We start from the raw sequence: 22,687 nt of genomic DNA, 5'->3' as shown, positions 1-22,687 counted from the left end.
TGCCTGAAATAAGGTACAACATACATTAAATTGAACAAAAAATGAAAGCAGCATTTAATATGACTTCTGAATTTTTCATTTTTCTTCCTGAATAGCACGTAAAAACTGTAACGTACGTCCACAAAACAGACGTGATTGCGGATATCCTGGAATATCTAGACAAACATGCCTAAGAAAAGGATGCTGTTTTAGCGGTGCAATCCCAAATGCCAAATGGTGTTACTATCATGGGTGAGTATTTTTGAGTAATGCATTGTTGTGAAATATATTTTCATTTTGGATGATGATGGTGATGATGATGATTTCTTCTTTCCAATCTCTCTATATGGATCAAGTTGGGTAAGAACAGCAGCAAAATACAACACATAACATCAGTTAAAAACACATAAACCAGTTAAAAACACATAACATCAGTTTAAAAGAACATATAAGACCAATACATATTAAAATAAGTCAATACTTTAAAATTCATAATTTACAAATCATTTGGATAAGCCTACTAGAAGAGATTAGTCTTTAATTTTATTTTAAATTCAGACAGCATACTCAGCTGTCGAATCTCATCCGGCAGGTCCTTCCACAGTCTGGGACAACTGAAGTAAAAGTATTCTCTGTGACAGCTGCCAATCTAGTGCTGGCTGACTGGAGTAAATGTCCTCTAGAGGACCTGATTTTATGGGGCGGATTATACAGGAGGAGGTAAACTTGTAAGTAACCTGGACCCAAACCAGGTAGGGCTTTAAAAGTAACTTGTCAGGAAAGTAGCTGGCAGCCAGTAGAGTGATTTTAAGATTGGTATAATATGATCGCTCCTAGATGTACCAGTAACCAATCTGGCTGCCATGTTTTGAGATAACTGAAGGTTTTGAATTGGTAAAGAGCCCAATGTTCATATTACGTATTACAAAAGCCCAGTCTTAGGGTTATCAGCATGTGCACTGCCACCTTTAGAGCATTCAGCTCTAGGAACAGGTACAGCTGGCTGGGACATCTATCTTAGCTATTACTTGCCGTGATGGATCCAGAAGCACTCCTAGGCGGGTTACAGACCGCCCATTTGGGGCGGGCTGCACCCGCCCCTTTCCCCGGTGTATCAGGGCCTCAGCGGTTACACCAGCAGCCGCTGAGGCCCTGTTCCGCAGCTTCCGGGCTGTGGGGAAGCGGCAAAAGGCCGCTTCCCTGCAGCCTGAAAAGGGGTGTCCCTGGGGCTTCAAGCCCCAAGGACACCCCGCGGCGGCGGGGAGGAGGAGAAAGGGGCCGCTTGGCCCCTTTCTCCTTTGGTCCTCTGGGCGCAGGCGTCTGAAGGCTGCGCCCAGCGGACCAAACCAGGAAGGAGCTCCGAAATGGAGCTCCTTCCTGCTCCACACTAAGGGCGCACTATGCGCCCTTAGGCGAAGAGAGGACGTCACGTCCACGCCGCTTCGTATAGAGGCGGCGCAGTCATGACGTCCTCATGGTGGCGCGCACTAGGGTTAGGGGGGTGCGGAAGCACCGCCCCTTTCTAATCCTAGTACACGCTCCGCGTGTACTTTCGTGCCCATCTGTAACGGGCCCTAGACTGTAAACACAGTCTTTCAGGGGAAGTGTAACCCCTCCAAAATCAGTTGACCTACCTCCTAACCCAGGTTAAGACCCTTGACAGTTAGCACCTCCATCTTGTCTGGATTTTTTCTCATTCAGGCCATTACCTCCTCCAGGCATTCATTCAGAGGAGACACACTGCCAAAACCTGATGTTATTTTTGAAGGCATGGAGAAATATATTTGAGTGTCATCAATGTACTGATAGCACTCTGCCTCATACTTCCAGATGATCTCTCGCAGTACAGTAGTGTCATGTAGATGTTGAATGGTATGGGGTATAGAATGGCACCTTATGGTATGCCTAAATAATTAGCTGCCGCCTCCTCCTCCTCCTCCTCCTCCTTCTCATTAGTGATGAACAGGAACAATATGTTTGTCAAAAGTAAAACATCAGGATATCAGTACATGTCACTAATGATATCAGCTGTGCATTACTTGGAAATATTATATGATAATGATTACTCAAACAAGCAATGAAATTCCATCTGAGTTCTGGACTACTGGACCCAGTTCTGGGCACCACACTAGAAGAAAGAGAGTGACACCCTGGCACATGTCCAGAGGAGGGTAACTAAGACGGCAGACAATGAGGCTGTACAGACAGCCCGGTAAGGGGCGGCTTTATGCCGCCCCTGGAAATGCTGGGTTGGGGACGTGGCAACTGCATGCCACACCCCCAACCCAGTGTAAAAAGGAGCTGCAAAACACAGCTCCTATTTGTGCCATAGAAGGGGTGCCATAAGGGCCCCAGCATGGTATTATGACACCTCTCATGCGCAGTGTCGTTTGGGCATTGTACATGAGGGAAGTCATCATGTCACACACCGTCTGGATGGGTGTGTGCCAAGATAGCAGCTGGTGGCGAAAGTAGGGCTCTGAGCATGTCAATGCTCAGCCCTAAGGAAGCTCTAGTTCAGGTGCAGGCCGGCATAAACTGCCAGTCTGTTGAGCCCCATTCCTTGTCTCAGTCATCAATTAAAATGGACACAATAGTCAAGAAATAGAAGAAGACTAAGAGGAGGTGGGAGGGGTATATTTAGCCAAAAGATGGCTAAAAGGTGATATAACAGTCTTCTTCAAATAGCTGAAGGATTGTCACATGTAAGAGAGAACAAGTTTGTTTTCTGCTGCTCCAAAGAGTAAGACCTGAACCAATGGATCAGGAGGATCCTGCTGCTAAGAACTGTTCAAAAGTGCAATAGTGTATTATTATTCTTTTGAGGTTAATAAGCACAGGTTGGACGACCAGTTCTCAGAGGTCCTGCACTGGCAGGAAGGACTCTGTGGCTATATGAAGTTCTTGATAGTTCACGCTAGACATTCTATTCTCTAAAACTATTTTGTTTTTATTTCCCATCAGATGATTGGAATGAAATGAAATGAAAGCAGGAAACTCACACCATCAGTGGAATCCCTGGAAGAGAAAAGATTGCGGCATTGCAGTCCATTATATCCTGTGCTCCAGTTCCCCCTGCCAGTTTCTATCTGTTATTCTTGCTTGATATGAGATATATTAGGTTAAGCCATATCTATTGCTTGTATTAAACTTTGATAATTTGTACTAAAATACATTTATCTTAAATACACTTTGTAGGGCTTGGGGTGGAATTGGGGAACGGGTGCATCACTCCATCATTCTGGGATGGGGTGCCTTCCTGTTCCATTCACAAGATGACAGTGCTCATATCCCAGTTTCCACTACCCCACACACAAAACCTTTGACCTTTAGTCAGTTAATCAGCTTCACACCTATTTTGTTAATTGGTGCTACTGTTCTTTAGAAAGCAAAATGTATTTCAAAACCTTTTCCCTGGCTGTATCAACTTTCTGAAAGCTAATCTTGTATTAAATAGCATTAGAAAAGCATTGTGTATTGTACTCTTCTTTTAAATGCTCTGGACTCCCCCTCCCATTTTGCAATCCATTACAGTTACCACTTAAGGTCATATTAAACATTGTTTTAAAGTAAAATACTGTAACATCCAAAATACACAAAACAATGATACCTTTATCCAGACAGGCATAATGCACAAAATACATGATGCAAGCTTTTGAAGCTTCACTGGCTTCTTCATCAGGCAAAGATTTTGAAAACCATACAGGGAAAAAAATATATATGACAAGTCACAGGCCTACTTTTTTTCAAGGTGCTGTTGATGTGTTGTTCTGTGTTGAGATAGTGCAGAGGGATATCTATGTAGGCAGGTCCCTCCTTCTTATGGCTATGTGGCAATAGGAGCAAAGTATTTCAAAGTTCAGGAGATAAAATTTGAATTCCATTAGCAATACAAAAAGGTACTTCTTCACAGATCCAAGATGTCTCCATTCATTGTGAGGACACAACCTGCTTCATTAGACAGAGAACATTAAATTTCTCAAAAGAAGGCACCATGCTTTTGTGTTAAGAAAGTTTTAGGTGTTAATTTGGTAAAACATGCCAAATGTAGTTACAATTTGAAAAGAAAACGTTTTACCTTTGTTGGAGGTAAAAACCTCAGATAGTAAAGACTCAGCCCATTTGCTCCCTCTTTAGGATTTCCCTCTAGCAGCTTCACATCTGGGAAACATGGGGTAGGCAATTGCATTGGCCAATATTTAACCTCATGGCCCATGGCAGGTTTGCTGACAGATTCCTTCACTTCTGAACAATTTCTAGGTGAAATACTGCTTTTAAAAATTGTTCAAATTTTGGGGGAGAGGACCTGGCAGGTGGCTTGGGTGTGTGTGCTTACTTTCCCCATCCCTGCTTTAAAGGCCTAGCTAACATGTACAGAGTTCCTGATCTGAACCCTATTGTGTCAATGGCAAGAGGACCCTATTATGTGAACAACAGAAGGGTTTCCACTTGTTACATTATTTATGCGTAACTTGTTCCTTCTAAGCTCTGCTCTGGCACATTCTGTGCTAAAAGAGAGGCTGCTAAACATGTTAGCCTCCTCTCCAGCACTGCATCAGAGTTTGGAAGCAATGAAAAGAAAAACACAGCAATTCCATTCATAAGTCCATTGACAATAGCAGTTCATTCCCCACCGCCATACACACACCTAGTCATCAGCTGGTATTGACTTTCTGGGTGGTGGCAGCAGCAGTCACTGCAAAATAATAGGAGAGAAAGGCAAGGTGAAAATTCATTGATTCCTCCCATTTGGCAGGCAAGTAGTGAGAGCATCAAAAAAGATGCTCTCAGCAGGACCAGACTCAGGTCACTTCAATAGGCAGCAAAGTTCCAAGTACTGTGATTGTTGAGAAAGAGGGGGGAGTGGTCAGAATGGATACTCTGACCCTCATCCACTGGCCTTCCTGTTCCACCACCCAAGGCAGTGGTCTCATTGAGGCTACTTAATGGGTGACCACTGTGAAGACATTTCCCGATGCTACCTTCCATGTGTTTCACAGCTTGTTCATAGATGTACATGTGTGGTCAAATCAGATTTTAGTCAGTATAGCTAGAGACTAAGTGGACTGTTTTTTCAAAGGCTCTTAACAGTAGTTAAGCCAAGAAGGTAGCTATGGCATTCCAGTTCCCTATAAAAGAGTTGAGTACATGTGCTTAATTGCAGCTCATTTTCAATTCATCTTAATTACTATGGACATAACTGGGAGCTTAGGAACATTACTTTTTTGGACTACAACTCCCAGAACCTCAAGCCAAAAAAAAATATGATCTCTTCATATTGTCAGGTCTGATCTTGACAGTATGAACAGAATGGTCCTAAACACACTGCAGAAACAATCCAGTTTGAGACCGCCTTGCCCTGGCTAAGTGCTAGAGAATTCTTGGAACTGGAGTTTTGTGAGATATTTAGCCTTCTCTTCAAAGAGCTCTGGTGCCACAATAAATTAGGATTCCATAGTATTGAGCCCTGGCAGTTAAAGTGGTGTCAAATTGGATTATTTCTGCAGTGTTTTGGACCATTGTCTGCAAGGAAGCTGCAGCAATCTTCATTTCACAGAGCAAATCAAGGGCTGGCCAGTGATTGCCCTTGTGCAAGATGTGGAAGAATTTCTGTGCTATCTGCTACTTGGCCCACCAAAGGACTTTGGGGAAAAAGACTCTTTTGGCCCACGTATTATTAGAAATGTCACTGCCAGGGCAGTTGTGATATTGGCAGCCACATGGTGTCAGTATCTCCTCCTCTGTCCCTGTCACCATCCCTATTATTATTTTCAAGAAGCCTTTTTAATACACACACACACACACACACACACACTGACTGTTTGGAAATTTATATAGTGTTCCTTGCCATTTCATATATCCTTCAGAAGGACATAACTCCAATCCAGTAAAAGAAGTTTTGGTTTTCTGAATTTCATTCTGTATTAAATCTTGTTTTTATCTCATTCAGGTGGACTTTCACCAATTGGCTGGCTGTGAAAATGGGGCATATAATGGGTGAATGCTGCACTTTTTAAATATTTATTGATATGTTAATATGTTAAGATTTTAGCTGATACAGTACTAGTAGTTCATTGTTGTTCAGGCCATAGCCATTGACACACAACACAAATAAGTGAACTAATAAAGTACAACATAGAATAAATCACATATAGATCTATAATACTTAAATGGAAAATGAAGATAAATATTTTTAAAATTCAGTAGGATTAAAATACATCATAATTAAACAATGACATGCAGCATTGTTTTGTTATTCAGTTGTGTTTTAATGTTGGAGATCATTGAATTACATTTTTAAAAATATAGTTTGTTATGCTTTTATTCTTGTAACCCCCCCCCCCCCCCTTCCTAAACATGTTGTAAGTTGCCTTGCATCCAGCTTGTAAAAGAAAGGCAGGCTATATAAGTCTTAAATTGGAAAGTTAAAAGTTTGGACAAAACCTGCCCTGGTGGCACATTGGTTAAGTGCTAGTACTGCAGCTACAATATTGTGAGTTCAGTCCTGAGGTCCACTCAGCCTTTCATCTGTTCACAGATTGGTAAAATGCGTACCCAGTTTGTTGGGGGCAATTGGCTTGCACATTGTGAACTGCTTAGAGACTGCTTAGTTCAGAGTGAAGTGGTATAGAAATGTAAATGCTGTTACTATTCTTAAAGCTATTGCAGCTACGGAATCAAGCCAGGTTTAAAAACATATTTTGAGGACAAAAGGAAATTTTTAGGCAAAGGGAAAGAGTAAAAACCAGAGCTTGAAACCTTTTACTTTCTGTTTGCTACAGCATTGTTGATTCCCTGCTTTCTTGAATGTTATGAAGATTTTCAGGAAGTTTGCCATTTATGTTGCTTGGTCGCTTTCATTTTTCAGTCTCATATTATGTGTGCAATCCATTCATTGGATAGCTGACAGTTTGAGAGTAAATTACTCCAGTCAAGAGCTTCCCTTGTCCTGGAAGCAGCATTTTACATTGGGAGGGGGTAGTGAAGGGACAAACACTCTTGTCATTGTGATACAAGAGGGCCTGTTTGTGTTGTCATTCTCCTGAGGCCCAGAAGAGGCATACTGAAACTCGCTTTTTACCACATTAACAAAGACTGGAAACAGATTTCACTGATATTTATCCATCCATCCCCTCCAAGAGGTTCACCACAAAGTTCCAGAATAGCAGTAGGCAATATGAAGCCCCTGGGCTGCAGCCACCCTGTGACTTGTTCTGCTCACATATCAGCTCCATGTGGCCAAATCTGTGGCTTTTATGGTGTCAAAAAAAACCTGTGGTGGCCACAGGATACCTTAGATCCCCAGACACTACTGGTCTTAGCCTTCTGGGAGTAAGGGCCTACAGACAGGCCCAATGGCCGTTGCGTGAGCAGAGTTACGGTGCAGTGTCCACATGCTGGATGCTGTAATCCCACCCCTAGGGTGCCATTTTGGTGCACATCAGTCTACATGGCATGCACCATGATGACGCCCCCTGGTGCTGCATCCACATGATGCAGCACCGAAGGGGCGTCATAAAGCCGTGCTGCTATGACTATGTCACCCCTTGGAGGGCGCAAAAAGCAGCCGCTTTCTGTGGTTCCTTTTTGTGCTCTCTGGAGGTCGGATCAGGGCAGCAGCATGTGGTGGCCATGGCTGTGGCCCCGATCCAGCCAGTACAGGAGCAGCTGCATGCCACCCATCTCTACAGACCCTTAATCATCACTTGCTTCCTCCTATCTGTCCCGTTCTCATCAACTCGTCTTCATTTTAATCAAATGTGGTGAGAGGTATTTGTTGCTACAATTTTGTGTTTGTTTGTCTGTTTTAAATAGGCAGATGGAGTTTCTATTGTCCCAGAATCTTTTCTGGCGATTCTCAGCATGAGCTGCAACATTTCATTCCCATTCGCAAGTGAGTTTCTTTTTAATTCTATTTTGGAGCAATATTTTCCCTTCTGTTCTCTTCTTGTCTTCTTTTCTTAGGGAGACGTATAGTACTATAGTGTATTAGTGAAAGATCACTTTTCCACTATAACTCTTTGAATATATATTTTAAAAATAAATTAAAGAAGACAAAATTTGCCCTTCTTATCAAGGGAAGTCTCTTTGTCTCAACCTGTTGGATATGAATATGTCTCTTCCAAATGTTTTTGGTTTTTCTTTTAAAGAAAAACACTCAGGTGTGGTTTACACTAAACTGAGATTGTTGTGTTTTGGACATATCATGAGCAGACATATCATGAGCAGACTGCCGTCAAGTTGACTTTGACTTATGGGGACCCTATGAATGAGAGAACTCCAAGTCACCTTGTCATCAACAGCTCTGCTCAGGTCTTGCAGATTGGCTCTATGGACCAAGGAGTTTATCAGAAAAGGGAAATTGGAAGTATAATCCAATGGCAATCCAAGCGCAATCGTGGGGTTTAACGTTATTGCGTGATAGACTACCACACACAAATTCGGGCAATGGCATACTATTTTCAGGCAATGGGAAGCCAGTTCGAAAGCAATTGCATTCATGTAAATTCGCTGAACTAGTGAATTCACGTAAATGCGTTCTGGACCCACTTTCTTTTCATTTGAAATTAAGAGAAATTCATCATGTGTGATAAAGTCCTATGTAGAGGCACATGCAAGAACAACTGGCAAACCCCCAGGAAACTATATAGCAAGAAGAAATGTCATTTCTTGAAACCAGTCTAGAAGAGTCATTTTCACAAAAACCAAATGAAGAAGTGAGTAGAAACATAAATACATATCCAGAAATATAACAAAGCAGATGGACATATTATAAAATGGCAAGTTACACATTCTGTGAGAAAGTTCTAAGCAATGTAAGAGTGAATGTACCAAGCTCTTTCATTTATTGTCAAAGAAAAAAAAACCTTGAAAAGTGTTAGGGTTAAAATAAATAAATGTCTGCCTCTAGCTTCTCAAATTAGAATCTTATTTCTTGCCTTGCATTTCTTGCTTACTTGTAGTTCATTTGCCTTGTGATGTGCAGACTTTGTACATGCTTGCAATGCATTAGTGATCACTTACAGTTTGACTCTAGCCAAGTTTTGGTGTTGAAATGAATTACTTATATTTGTATTTAAATTCAATTATTGTGAGAAATTTATTAAGAGAGACTCATAATTGGAAATGCTCAGTTTCATTTTACTACATGAATAAATTCATTGCATTATTTATTTAATGAATTTGTTTATATTAGAATCAATAGTAGGACAGCTTAGAAGTGAAGGGAGTGACGCTGAAATTGAGACATATTTGGTTTTGTGGAAGCAATACCTTTTAAAACAAATGTGGCGTGTGTTGCCCAAGGCCAATGTACCTACTAATATATGGTTCTGCACTGCATGAGGAAGCTGCAGGTAAAGAGAGAGGCTGTTCATTAACATGTCCTCAGTTTTTTGTTGCTCAAGGTTGAGGAAAAATACAACACAGGGGAGCTGTGGTTTGTTGTAACCACAGAACAGTTAAACTACTTTTCTACACATATGCTTGAGTAACTATAAGATAGCAATGGAAAGATTTCCACAGTTTCCCATTTCCACACATTGTTACCCCAGACCACCAACACTCAAATATTGTCTTTTGGATGAGAAACCATTTTTTAATTGGCTATTTCAATTAACTGGTCAGAATCTGAAATGATGCCATTGCCTGGGATAATGTGGTCCAAAACACACTGCAGAAATAATCCAGTTTGAGATCCTTTAACTGCCTTGGCCCAGTACTAGGGAATATTTGGAATTGTGGTTTATTGTGGGACCAGAGCTCTCTGACAGAGAAAGCTAAATGTCTCACAAAATTACAGCTTCCAGAATTCCCTTGCATTGAGCAAGGGCAGTTAAAATGGTCTCAGACTGGATTATTTCTGCAGTGTGTTTTGGGATCTATCACAACATGTATTCATGAAATTTTGATGGTGCTCAGACAATAAAGATGATCAAATCAGCACTTACAGTGGGGTAAGAGCTGGTAAATCGCCTGTCAAACATTGAGAAAGTGCATGTGTGTGAAAGCCTGGCATGCTTCCTCAACATCAGGGAATCGTTGGCTCCCTTCTAGTGTCACTGAATCATTCGGGGAGCGGGAATTTTTTGTGTTCAGAGGAAATTCCCTCTAATCGGAACAATTCAGTGATGCTAGAGGGGCGCCGATGATTCCATGACACTGAGGAAGCATGCGAGGCTTTCACACATGTGTGCTTCCTCAATGTTTGAGAGGCGATTTACCAGCATCAGAGCTCTTTGACAGAGAAGGCTAAATATCTCACAAAACTACAAATACCAGAATTCCATTGCACTGAGCCATGACAGTTAATGCTGTGACAAACTGCATTATTTCTGCATTTCAGATTTAGCTCTCTCTCTCAAAATTACTATATACTTGGTATCATCTGAGATAGTGGCACCTTTCTGATCTGCCAGAACTTTGAATGAACCCACAGTCTAGCAATTAGTTGAGTAACATTGGTATCTTTTGATTTCTATTGGCTAGCTCTGAGTTGAGTTCAGCCTGAGAGGCAGAAAACACCTCTTTTTTGGCACACAAAATGCTGTTTTCTAAACAAAAAGATTATACATGAATTTTGCACAGAATAAGTTGTGAACTATGAATAGTCTTCAAAACGTATACAGTTTTCAAATACCTTCTTGCGGCAGGAAAAACATTGCTAAAATTATTCATTGCTCTTTCAAGAATTAAAATAGCAAATATTTACTTCCTTACTAAGCACCCAATAAGCATCTGTGAAGATCAAACACTTTTATTCAAATGTCTCTACTCTTTCAGATGCATTTTTATTTTGTATTGGTAACTTGTTTATTCTTTATGCCAAATATTGTTATCCAATTTCTACATGTCTCCTACTCTGTATTGATTACCTTAGTTGCATAAATTCATGTTGCTTAAATTTGCAATATCTCCGCTTTTATAATAATAATAATTTGTTTTATTTATATACCGCTATTCCAAAGATCATAGCGGTGAACAGCAAGTAAGCTAATTAGCAAGTAAGCTAATTTGCCCCCAACAGTCTGGGTACTCATTTTAGCAACCTCGGAAGGATGCAAGCCTGAGTCGAGCTTGGGCCCTTTGCTGGTCTTGAACTCGCAACCTTGTGGTTTCGAGTAAATGGCTGCAGTACAGGCATTTAACCACTGCGCCACCAGGGCTCCTTTTAATTCCTAACATTCTGATGCAGTGGGAAGGAGAAAATCTAAAGGTTTGTCTTCTTGGATCCCACCGGAAGCATCTAAAGTTCAGCATCCATACATGTGTAATAATCCCAATCTCCTAATCATGGAAGGAATATTGGGAACACTGTGTATGGTCATGGAGTAGTCCTCTGCTCCTTCTTCCCCTTCCCATGTGAATTTCCTTCTACAAATTGGGAAGACTCAGCTTTGGATGTGGCTTCAGTCATGGCCTTGCTAGGTGGCCTTAGATCTTTACACATGGCATTGACCTAAGCATGATGGGTGAAGATACAACCTTACACTATGATGAACTTCAAAGAGGACAATTTGTACTGAGTTGGAATGTGCATAGCTATAAAGTCTGAATTCATTAATATCCTTTCTTTCTCATACAGTGTGCCCACATTATATGTGGGTGAGGCTTATGCAGCTTCCAGCATATGCTGGAAGCCTGTACCGGAAGAATCCTCAGCGCACCAGGAAGAGGTAATGGGGCGCGCATGCACAGTGTGCATCCCGTGGCACGCCACTAGCACAAACCCCATTACTTCTAAAGGGGCTTGCGCATATGCATTTTTCCCTTACGTGGGGGGTGGGGTGGGGGTCCAGAACGGATCCCCACGTAAGGGAAGGGCGCATTGTATTTACATCCACTCTTCTCCTCACCTTTTTTTATATAGGGCAAAATTCATGCCTTCTTAACTTTTTTTTAATATTACAAAATTAGTGTGTGTAGGTATGAGAACCAGCATGGTTTTAGTGGTCTGAATGCTGGATCTGGGAGATCAGGGATTAAATTCCTGTTCAGCCATGGAAACCCACTGGTTGATCTTGGCCAGTCACACTTTCTCAGCCACAGGAGTATACAGTGTCAAACCCCTTCTAAACAAATCTGGCCAAGACATTCCAAATAATTCCAAAATGTCCTCAGTATTGAGCATGACTAATATACATATTGAGTAACATTACTTTTGCTGTTCCCCTTAGAGAAATGTTTCTACTTGGCAACTTGTTTTTGGTGCAAATATGGGGAGAGGATGGTTTTTCTAGCATTCTTTTTTCTTAAGAATACCAGCAGACACGACTTGCAACCAGAGCTCAAGAAACATTTATTTGTTAGAGAGGGAAAGGACAGCTAACGTGTTAGGCAATGGGCTGCTTGAGGACACAATACAAGACCGGCACTTTGTGCTGGCTTATAGGCACAGTGAGGGCTGAGCATCCAGACGCTCAGGCCATCTTGGCACATGCCCATCTACACGGCGCATGCCATGATGATGCACATCATGCATGGCACCTAAATGGCACTGCGTGGAAGGGTGTCATCATGGTGCCCCTTCCAGAAAGCTGCCTAGAGCGGATCGGTGCTGCTGTATATGGCTGCTGTGGCACCGATCTGGCCAATACAGGAGCAGCTGCATGCCACCCATCTGTATAGGCCCATAAACACTTTTATTAATGCAGCAAGACCCTGTGGTTACTGCATTTATTGTGAGTACCCACTTCAGCACATGTAACAGCAGTTTTGTTGTCTATGCAGTTCAATATAAGTGCAAAAAATGTTTGTGAGTAAAATATTAAGACTCCTAAAAAGGCATTATAGGGGAACATTTGTCTAAAATAAACAGTGGAAGAGTGGGTGCACCACTGATAAGTCATTTTGGGGAATTTGACCACTCTGCCACTGATATTAAGTTCTGGATGTTGGAAAAGACAGAAAATCATAATTAAAAAACATTGCTAAGAAAAGAAGCAGATTAGATCTGAAAACTGAATTCTTTGATGCCAGAAGATGAAGACCTAGATTTCCTCCCTTTATTATAGTAAAGTTACCCTGCATTACTAATGATTTTGCTTTCTAACTATATTGCATCAGACATCCTTGACCGTTTTTTTAACCACAGTCTCTTTACCCTTCTTCCTCCTTTTTCTGATCATCTGTTGAAATGTTGAAATGAATAAAATGTATAAAAGCCTTGTCCCCCTTTTTATTGTTTAATAGTTCAGCTATATGAAGGAAGATTTTTAGCAAACTCCAGAAATTTCTGCTGTTGATAGACTGAGTGGTATGTATATGAGTTTTCTTTAAAAATATATTAAATAGAATTTATGTTGACTGTTGGGATTTTATATCTATTTAATTAGAAATATATGTTTTTCCTCTCTAAATTTTGAGATCTATTTTATTATTAATATTGATGTTTATTTGTAGTGTAGCCCTTGAAGAAGTCCACTCCCTAATATAGGGGCCAAAATGCATTGGGCTTTTTATAAAACAGGATAATCATAAAACCTTTCTAAAGAATAAAATATAACTATCAATAGCACATGAAGGCTTGTTATTTGCTTGTGGATCCTAGACATGCCTTCCAGTACTGCAAAAGGATCTTGTAAGCATCTTTGAGATTAACTGTGTCTCGAGTACAGGTTTTTACTGGTTTGTGATAAAGATTATATCATGCATGTATGCATGATATAATAGAGACCACAAGAGGATGTAACAGCTTGCAACTTCCATGTTAAGTAAGATGGTAAGTTTACTCTGGATTTCAATTTGGACATTAAAGGAGCTCTGTCTCCCAAATAGGTTCAACAGTTTACATAGCTCATTTGAAATTCATGCTAAAGCCCAGAGCAGAATCACCATTCTGCAGACATGCATGCAGGGAGCTGCCACTAGTTTTGAGTTTATACTGAGGTTTTTTCACTTAGTACATGGTCCCCAAACCTTTTCCAACTACTGGACCCTTTCATCTTGGGTAACAACCCTCACACCCCTGCCCCATGTGTATTTCTTGGTATTAGGTCTACTGTTTACTGCAAATAACAACCCAGTTTAGGTCGCTGCTTCCTTTGCATCCAATCACCTTGGGAGAAGAAACAGAGCAGCTGCCAGAGCAGTGACTGAAAAGCTTTTCGCCTGTGCTGGTCCTGTGGTAAAGGCCGGCCGGGCAAGAGGGTTCTTGGGTGTTGTTCAACTGGCTGATCAGTCTTTGCTCCCTTTGTACCCAGTTACCCTGAGTGTAGCATTTGAGCAACTGGCAGATCAACAACTGAGAAGCTTCTTACCCATGCTGTTCTTCCAGCAAAGGCCAGAGCATGCAAGAGGTTTCTCAGATGCTGCTTAGTCAGCTGCTTGGTTGCTGCTCCCAAAGTGAACAGGTGCAAACGGAGAAGATTCTCTCTATTTAGCAAGCATGGGCGGTTTACAGACCGCCCTTTTGGGGTGGCCTGTTCCTGCCCCTTTTCCCACCGGATTGGGGCCTCAGCTGGCACAGCGGCAGCCTCTGAGGCCCCGATCCACTGCTTTCCAGGCCGCGGGGAAGCGGCAAAAGGTCGCTTCCCCGTGGCCTGGAAAGGAGTGTCCTTGGGACTTCATGCCCCAAGGACACCCAACAGAGGTGGGGACGAAGAGAAAGGCCCTTTTCTCATTTGTGTCGCTGGCGCAGTCGTGTAAAGGCTGCACCAGTGACACAAACTTGGAAGGAGCTCCGTTTCGGAGTTCCTTCCAGTGCTGTGAAAAGGGCGCCCCAGGCGCCCTCGCACAGCACCAGGACGTCACATCTGCGCTGCTCTGTTTGGAGACAGCGCGGTTGTGACGTCCCAATGGCAGTGCCCATGTAGAATGGGCGCCGCCATTTTGTATGTACTAGGTACATACTAGGTTTAGGGCATCCGGAAAGGACGCCCTTTCCTAACCCTAGGTACCTAGTATGTACTTTTTGCCCGTCTGTAACGGGCCATGCTCAATTTTTCTTTGTCAGTGTGTAAAAGGGAGCAGCCAGTGTGTCCATAGGTGGTTTACAGAAGCCACTCTAAACTTGAGACTGGCGTGGACAGGGAAAGGGAACTATTTTAACTACAGGAGCGCCTCCAAGACAAACGACTCTTTCCAAGAATTGACCCTTAATACTTCTTCCCCTTCTTCCCCACAGAGCTTCGAGTGCCCTCTCCCACATACAGCAACATTGTTTCTTCTGTTATCTCTTCTCTCATCTTGTCTGATGAAACAAAGCTGGAACAGCAATGCCAGCTAAGTCCCATCAAAGCTCACAAAGCTTAAGCAAGCTCCCAAATTTGAAAGCTCATTTTTTTGCTGCCACTTCTTCTCTGCCACCACATGTTCTAAGTTCTTGCTCCAGTCCATCATTCTGTCCCAAAATGGTGCCACTTGGGGCCACAAAAACAATGTCCGTCTTCCAATCCTTGCAAGTTTCCCAACTGCCACCACCAATACTAGTGAAAGATGTGGCTAAGGGAATGAGCTTGCACAGGTAGGTGAAGAGTGGAAGACATCACCCCACAAAGTGATCAATGAGGCTGTGCTGTGGTTTTGAGGGACCCTGAAAAGAAGTTTCATGCAATCCTCATCCCTACCATGGCCTTAAAGGCTGATGGTTCCCTTTGTCCTTCTTGTGCACCAATACTTTGGCTGAAGGTCCCCCTGCTGCCCTCCTTTCCCTCACCGCCTCCCTGGATCTCTCCACCAGCCCCCGGGGGAGGTGTACTGCCCACATTGGGATTCACTGGTTTAGTATAAAGCCCTAATTTCTTTACCCTTTCTTCACAGGAAATAAATCATACCTCTCCAGACACACCATTGATCTGGAATTCCTTTGATAAATCTGACAACTCAAGATCCCAATTAGACATGAACTGCAATTTGCTCTGGCTCCTGATGATTGCCTTGGTATTAGGATTAGGCAGCCTGGCAGATGCCCGGAAGCAAAGACCAAAATATCCACCAGGTAAATCCCCAGTTTTATTTTTAAATCCATTACACAGATCTTGATAGTTTATTCTTCATCTGTGTTTGCTATAAATACAGATGCTGTGCACACCGGTGTGAAAGACTGGGTTGGGGATGGAGTCAGGGCATAGCGTCCATATGATGCATGCCCCAGCCACATGGCACAAGGCTTCACGGCACTTCTCTGGCACTGCATCGACACAACACAGCACTGAAGGAGCACTGTAAAGCCAAGGCGCCATGGTGCCTAGGCTATCGTTTCCTATGCAGGACACAAAAAGGAGCCACTTTTTGTGCCCTGCAAAGGCCAGACTGCAGCTGTGGCATGTGGTTGCCACCAGGTAAACCCCCTATTTTATTTTTAAATCTATTACACAGCTTATTTTTCAGCTGTGCTTGCTATAAATATAGAGGCTGTGCACACCAGTGGGAAAGGCTGGGTTGGGGATGGACTAAGGGCATAGGGGCAGTCTGCATATCCCCATAATCTTCTTCCTTCTACATTGCTGTGTGGAAAAGAAAAATAGCAGGGCAGTCCCACAACATGACCTATGATGGTGGCATTTTGTTATCCTGGAAGAGCCTCCATCAATTCAGTGTTTGACCCACTGACCAACTTAGTTATGAATTAAAGATTTCAATGGTCACTACAGTTCTCTTTTCAGGTTTCACTGGTGAAGGAACTGAGCATGTTGTTCAAGGCTGAGCATGTTAAACAGGCCACCCATTTAGCCCTCACCCCATGCTGCACAATTCCTTTTGCCATCCGTCCATTAACATGATTGTCTGAAGCAGGGTAGCTTTCAACACAGATCTCTATGTGCAGAGGCTGCTCCTAGGTCCTCAAACCCTCATCCTGCATGGCAGGGGGTTGGTCTGGATGGTCCGTGCGGTCTCTTCCAACTCTATGATTCTATGATTCTATGATCAGGTAAGTTTCTAGGAGCCAAGGATACTTGCATACACAGAGGTCTCCCTCAGATGTCTCAACAAAGATCTGAATGATAAGGGTTTGTAGAGCCACATGATATAAAATGCAGGGCAAAGGTGCATTCCCTACAGTTACTATGTTCCCCTTTGTGACTTTTGCTAATGCTATTATCTTATATTTGGTGCATTCTGTTTAGAATTCCCTTGTGTTCTGGGTCTGAAAATGTTTCAAAGGTTTCTTATAGTTCAAGGCCAGAAGATTCTTTAGATGGAAACTGGATATTTATATTATTATTTTACAGTAATGTATTCAGGTCTTTTGCTCCAAGTCTCAAGTATTTACCTTCAAGATGAGTATCAAGTCAAGTCTCAAGTCAAGCCTCAAGTCTCAAGTCAGGGAGCTAATTTTAACATGGAAAAAAGAGGAGGAGGTGGGGTGTGGAGGTGGAGTTTCAGTAACTAGAAAATCAATGATGTGCACAAAGTTAGATTAAAATAAAATAAAAATAAAATTATACCCAGAACTGATATATTTGATGTGTGGTCTACTCTCTTGACCATGTGTGAAATTAACGGTGTCCAATTATAATTTAAAATGGTCAAAAGAGCAGATGACTATTATATCTGTATTCTATGAGGTGATTTGGTGTTGGTCACACAAATGCTTGGAGGGATGGGTTTATTACCAGTGGCTGCTGAGGGGAGCAACGTGGTCCAGAGAGCTGTTTGGATCTTGACAGCTGATCTTACCACTGCGAGCAAATTCTGTGACATCATTCACTTCAAGAACAACAGGCAAGACTTGCCCTTGAGAGTGCAGGACGTATTTCTCAGAGGGGAACAGCAAATGCATTAGGCATGAGCCCTGCACTCTGGGGGTGAGTCTTGTCTGTTGCTCCTAAGAAAAGCTTTAGAATGATCCTCCTACCTCAAGCCCATTGCTTAATGCATTTGCTATTCCCATCTGAGAAATTCATCCCATGCTATGGGGGCAGGTCATGCCTGCTAGTCTTAGGAAACGTTTTTTTTAAAATCCTCTAATGTACAGCAGGGAGAAGCTACCGAGCAAACCTCAACCCCTGCCTCAAGCTGATTGCCTAATGATGTTCCCCTCTAAAAAATGCACATTGCACTCTGGGTTTATGCTAGGGGTTGACATCTACTCAGCAGCTTGTTTCTGCTGCAAATCAGAGGAGCCTCCTAAAGCCTTTGAAAAGCTTTAGAAGGATCCTTCTGGCTCAAGCCAGTTGCCTAACACACTTGCGGTTCTCTGAGAAATGTTATGAATTTGTTATGTCACTGAACCAAGGCCAGCAAGTCAGGACCCAAACAGACAGGCCAAAATAAAGCTGCTTTGGGTTACTTTGGAAGTATGCTGTTTAAATGATACACACATCTTAAGATGCCAGAAGCTGTGCCAAAGCTGCACTCCAGTCCTTAGGACTGGAGCATGGCATTTGTGCAGCTTCCCGGCATACCACCAAAGTGACCCCAAGCAGCTTTATTTTGGCCTGTTTGTTCGGGCCCTCAGTTTCTAAAAATAACCTGCCAGTTAGAAACATAGACTCATAGAAATGGAAGAGACCTGAAGGGTCATCCAGTCCAACCCCCAGTTAAGTCAAGTCAGTGCATCATTTACTGAGGAATTGAGCTGTTAAAAATGCCTTCTGCTGTACTGCCTGGCATGTCCACCACTGCTACTTGTTGTTCACTCTGAGATCACAATGATGTGCCCAGCCATGTGATTGTCACTGGGTGACAGGCAGCACAGTGGACTTATGTGTAAATAGCTGCCTGGCATTGGAATTGAGGGCCTGCAGTAACGGGAAAAGGCCAGGGTCCACAATGCTCCAGGCTGCCCCCAGAGTATCCTGGTCAGTGCAGAAAGGACCTCAGATATGCTTCCAAGAAACACAATGTGTCATATGTGCAATCGTGCATCCCATACCATCCTCATAACTCTCTGTGAGTGCAAAGTTTTCATAGAGAAAAGGCTGAGAAAATGAAACTGATATAGTGTCATCTTCATAGCTGCCATTAAGCTGAGCACAAATGAAACATTTTTTTCATGAGTTCTGAATTCTGCTTTAATTTTTTTTTCTAAAAAAAAAAAATAGGCCGAGGACGTTCCTGTAATGTACCTCCAGCAAGGAGACAAGAGTGTGGATGGGAAGGGATATCTAGAAGAGAATGTGAACTGAAAGGCTGCTGTTTTAGCAACAAGATCCGTCATGCAAAATGGTGTTTCTACCATGGGTTAGTCCATATTTTCACTCACTTTTAAACATCAGACTTCTTTGTCTTCTCCATTAGTGGGGACAAAAAGAAATTGCAAAAGCCAAGCAATTAGTAAGTAAGATGGCATGAATGTGTGTGTGTGTGTGTGTGTGTGTGTGTGTGTGAGAGAGAGAGAGAGAGAGAGAGAGAGAGAGAGAGAGAGAGAGAGAGAATAATGACATTAATTGACTAATGGATCATGGATTTGAACTACAGGAATATAGTGCTATTATTCCACTTTAACTGTCATGGTTTTATTCTATGGAATTCTGATATTTGCAGTTTAGGGTGAGATCTTCAGAATTCTCAGTCAGAGAGCTCTAGTGCCTTCCCAAACTACATGCTCCATGATTCCACAAGATGGAATCATAGCAGTTAAAGTAAAATAATAGCACTACAATTCTGTATTGTGAATAGATCATAATGTCAGTCACATAATCAATGAAATTATTTCCAGGTCCCTTCCAAGTTCCTAATTTCTATCAGAAGTTGAAAAAGTAGCAGGATCATATCATACAACACTGTTACAGCACTATTATTTCATTTTAACTGCCATGGCAACATCCTATGGAATCCTGGGATTTGCAGGTTTTTGTTGTTAACTGTCTTTGAGTCAACTTCAATCCATGATGACCCTATGAATGAGAGACCACCAAGTCACTCTATCCTCAACCACACTGCTCAGCTCCTGCAGATTCATGGCTGTGGTTTCTTTGATTGAGTATATCTACCTGAAATGTGGTCTTCCTCTTTTCCTATAGCACTCCTCTTTACCAAGCATTATAGTCTTTTCTAATGAGTCCTTTCTTCTCATGATATGGTTAAAATACAGGAAACTCAGTTTAGCCATCTTTGTTTCCAGAGTGAGTTTGGGCCTGGTCTGCTCTAGGATTCATCCATTGCTCACTTTAGTGGTCCATGGTATTCACAGAACTCTCTCCCAGCACCACATCTCAAATGAATTGATTTTCTTCCTATCAGTTTTCTTCACTGTTTGGCTCTCACGACCATACATCAAAATCGGAAATACGATGACATGGACAAGCCTAGCTTTGGTAGTTAATGATCTTTACAGTTCAGGATCTTGTCTAGTTCCTTCATAGCTGCTCTGCCAAGTCCTAGGCTTTTTCTGATTTCTTGGCTGCTCTGGTTGATGACTGAGCCCAAATATTGAAAATCTTGAACTATTTCAGTCTCTTCATTGCCTGTTTTAATTCCCAGTCAGGAAGCTCTTGGGCTTCATTAAACTACAAATCCCAGAATTCCACAGGATCTTGCCACAACAGTTCACGTACAATATAGTGCTATAACAAGTGTAGCGAGATAAGGACTATTGTTATATGTTTGTTTATATCCCTCTTTTTCTCCAAAATTAAAACAAATCCAGATGCAAGTGCATAGAAAGTCATAAGTAAAAACATACAGAGTTATTGCTAGACAAGAATTGAAGTGGGAAAAACACAATGATGGAATGATATCAGGTAAAAGTCAAAGATTGATCAAACATTGATCAGAATGGAGACAGCAGGCAACAAATCAGAAGAAGACTAGGAATGGGAAGGGCAGCAATGAAAGATCCTAAAATGTAATCCATCTTTGTCATTGGAGGCCCAGATGGGCGCTGTGTCTCAGAATGTTTTGGGCCAGCTTCAACTGGTCTATCAGCTACTCATACAGCCTTTCCTGGATAGGGATAATTTAACTACAGTAGTCCATGCACTGGTAACTACTGTAATGCACTCCACATGGGTCTGCCCTTGCAGACCACTCAGAAACTTAAGCAGGTCCCAAAATGCTACAACTAGCCTGCTGACTGGGCCTGGTTATAGGGAGCATATAACCCCCTGGTTAAAACAGCTTCATTGGTTGCCAGTCCATTTCCAGACACAATTGCAAGTGCTAGCTCTGACTTTAAAAGTCCTATACAGTTTAGGTACAAACTATCTAAAATCCCATCTCTCTCCATTTGAGCCTGCACCAATATTACAGTCTTTAGGGAGGTCTTTTTCTCCATCTCACCATCCTCCCAGATTTGTCTAATGAGGACACGGAAGAGATCTTTCATGGTGGTGGCCTCTCTAGGTTATGAAACTCCCTTCCAAGCCGCTTCTCAGTGGCCCCGAAAAGCGCGAGGTTTGAGCCTCTAGGCTGCCATTGAGACTGCCCTGCCCCCAACCTGGCAAGAAAAGGGGCGGGTGCAGGTGACATAAACCGCGCCATAAACAACTAGCAAATTTAAAATTATACCTTCAAATTACAATATCAAAAGCACAACCTAAATGTATTTACATACACATAGTGGATATTTGATTAAAAAGTGATGTTTTAAAATAAAATTTAAAAAGAATCATTTTTAAAATAAAATTTTGAAATTTGAAATTTTAATTTTAAAAAATACTGGGCCCTCTGCTTTCTCATCCTATTGAGCTTCACCCCACTTCCACCATCTCTTAAAGCATTTTAAAGGGAAGCAGATGAATGCCAGAGGCCATTTTTGCCAAAAGGCAGGTGTTTGAAGAGCAGTGGTGTCATCTGGTGTGGTCCGTACCCCCTGCGCCCCCTAGTGATGCTGCTGACTAGGAGGTCCAATTGGCACCAATGCTGATATCATTTCTGCACCAAGTCAAAACTTGACTTTTTATTAAAGTCTTTGAGTCCAAGTGATTTCATGCAGGTTGTGCATGTGCTATGGTTGCACTGTTTTAAATTGTTTTAATTGCTTTTAGATTGTCTGATTTTTAATTGATAAATAGTATATATATTTAGTCTTCATAAATTATTGTTATTATTTATTATTTTAAAGTGATTTTACAGTAAGTTGACCTTAAATCTTTGAATATAGGGCAGAGTACAAATATTTTAATAAAATAAATAAATAAATAAATAAATAAATAAATAAATGCCATAGTGAGCTCAAAATAACCGTGTAGCAAGAAATTATGTGGATCAAGGCCAAGCTTCCCACATATCTAACTAACTGGCAAGTCCATCTTCCCAAGTCCATCATCCTTTCAGGTTCCCTGTTCAGCCAGTTCTTCCCTGAAAAAACTGTTTTCATTTGTTTTCCTTTCAGCTGATTTGAATGAAATGAAGACAGGAATCAAGAATTACAGTCAATGGCATCACTGAAAGAAAAATGATAAATGGCATGGCATCACTGCTGATTTAAACATTTCTTGTTCTCTTTTGCTACCTGACTCCTTGCTGCTTTCCTTGTGAGAAGTAAGACAGAGTAGATAACTCCATATCTGCCTGTGTGTCATTTCTGCAGATTTGAGTGCAGAAAATACTTTTAGAACACAATTTCTTCCCACCAAAGTTCTAAAAGCATCCAGTTAACTACCCTGCTAAGCTTTGCTATTGCTCTTTGGAATGTAGACATTTACTTCATTCCCCAGCTGTAAGACCTTTATGAAAATACTCCATTAAAGATAAAGCATCATTGAAATGTTGTGTGCTGTGTTTCTCTTTTTAAACCTGCTGATACGTCCATTAGTTCACTGCCAGCAAAGAATCATCCAGTTTCATTTCTGTAGCACCTTCATTCTCATGTTGTGTGAGT

The 22,687-nt window shown here is 41.9% G+C and overlaps 1 protein-coding gene across 1 annotated transcript in view; it reads left to right on the top strand.

Moving 5' to 3' along the window:
• Positions 1-22,337, top strand: part of TFF3 (trefoil factor 3) — a 58,630-nt gene extending 36,293 nt beyond the window's left edge. Inside the window, exons 8-11 of the mRNA XM_042458388.1 lie at positions 11,564-11,654; positions 15,739-15,916; positions 18,966-19,104; positions 22,199-22,337. Of these exons, the coding sequence (XP_042314322.1) occupies positions 11,564-11,654; positions 15,739-15,916; positions 18,966-19,104; positions 22,199-22,202 (412 nt within the window). The 3' untranslated portion in view covers positions 22,203-22,337. The remainder of the gene's footprint in view (positions 1-11,563; positions 11,655-15,738; positions 15,917-18,965; positions 19,105-22,198) is intronic.
• Positions 22,338-22,687: the final 350 nt, after the last annotated feature.

The sequence above is a fragment of the Sceloporus undulatus genome, chromosome 3, assembly GCF_019175285.1.
Source record: "Sceloporus undulatus isolate JIND9_A2432 ecotype Alabama chromosome 3, SceUnd_v1.1, whole genome shotgun sequence".
Taxonomy (NCBI): Eukaryota; Metazoa; Chordata; class Lepidosauria; order Squamata; family Phrynosomatidae; genus Sceloporus; species Sceloporus undulatus.
This window is presented reverse-complemented; position numbering and strand designations above follow the sequence as displayed.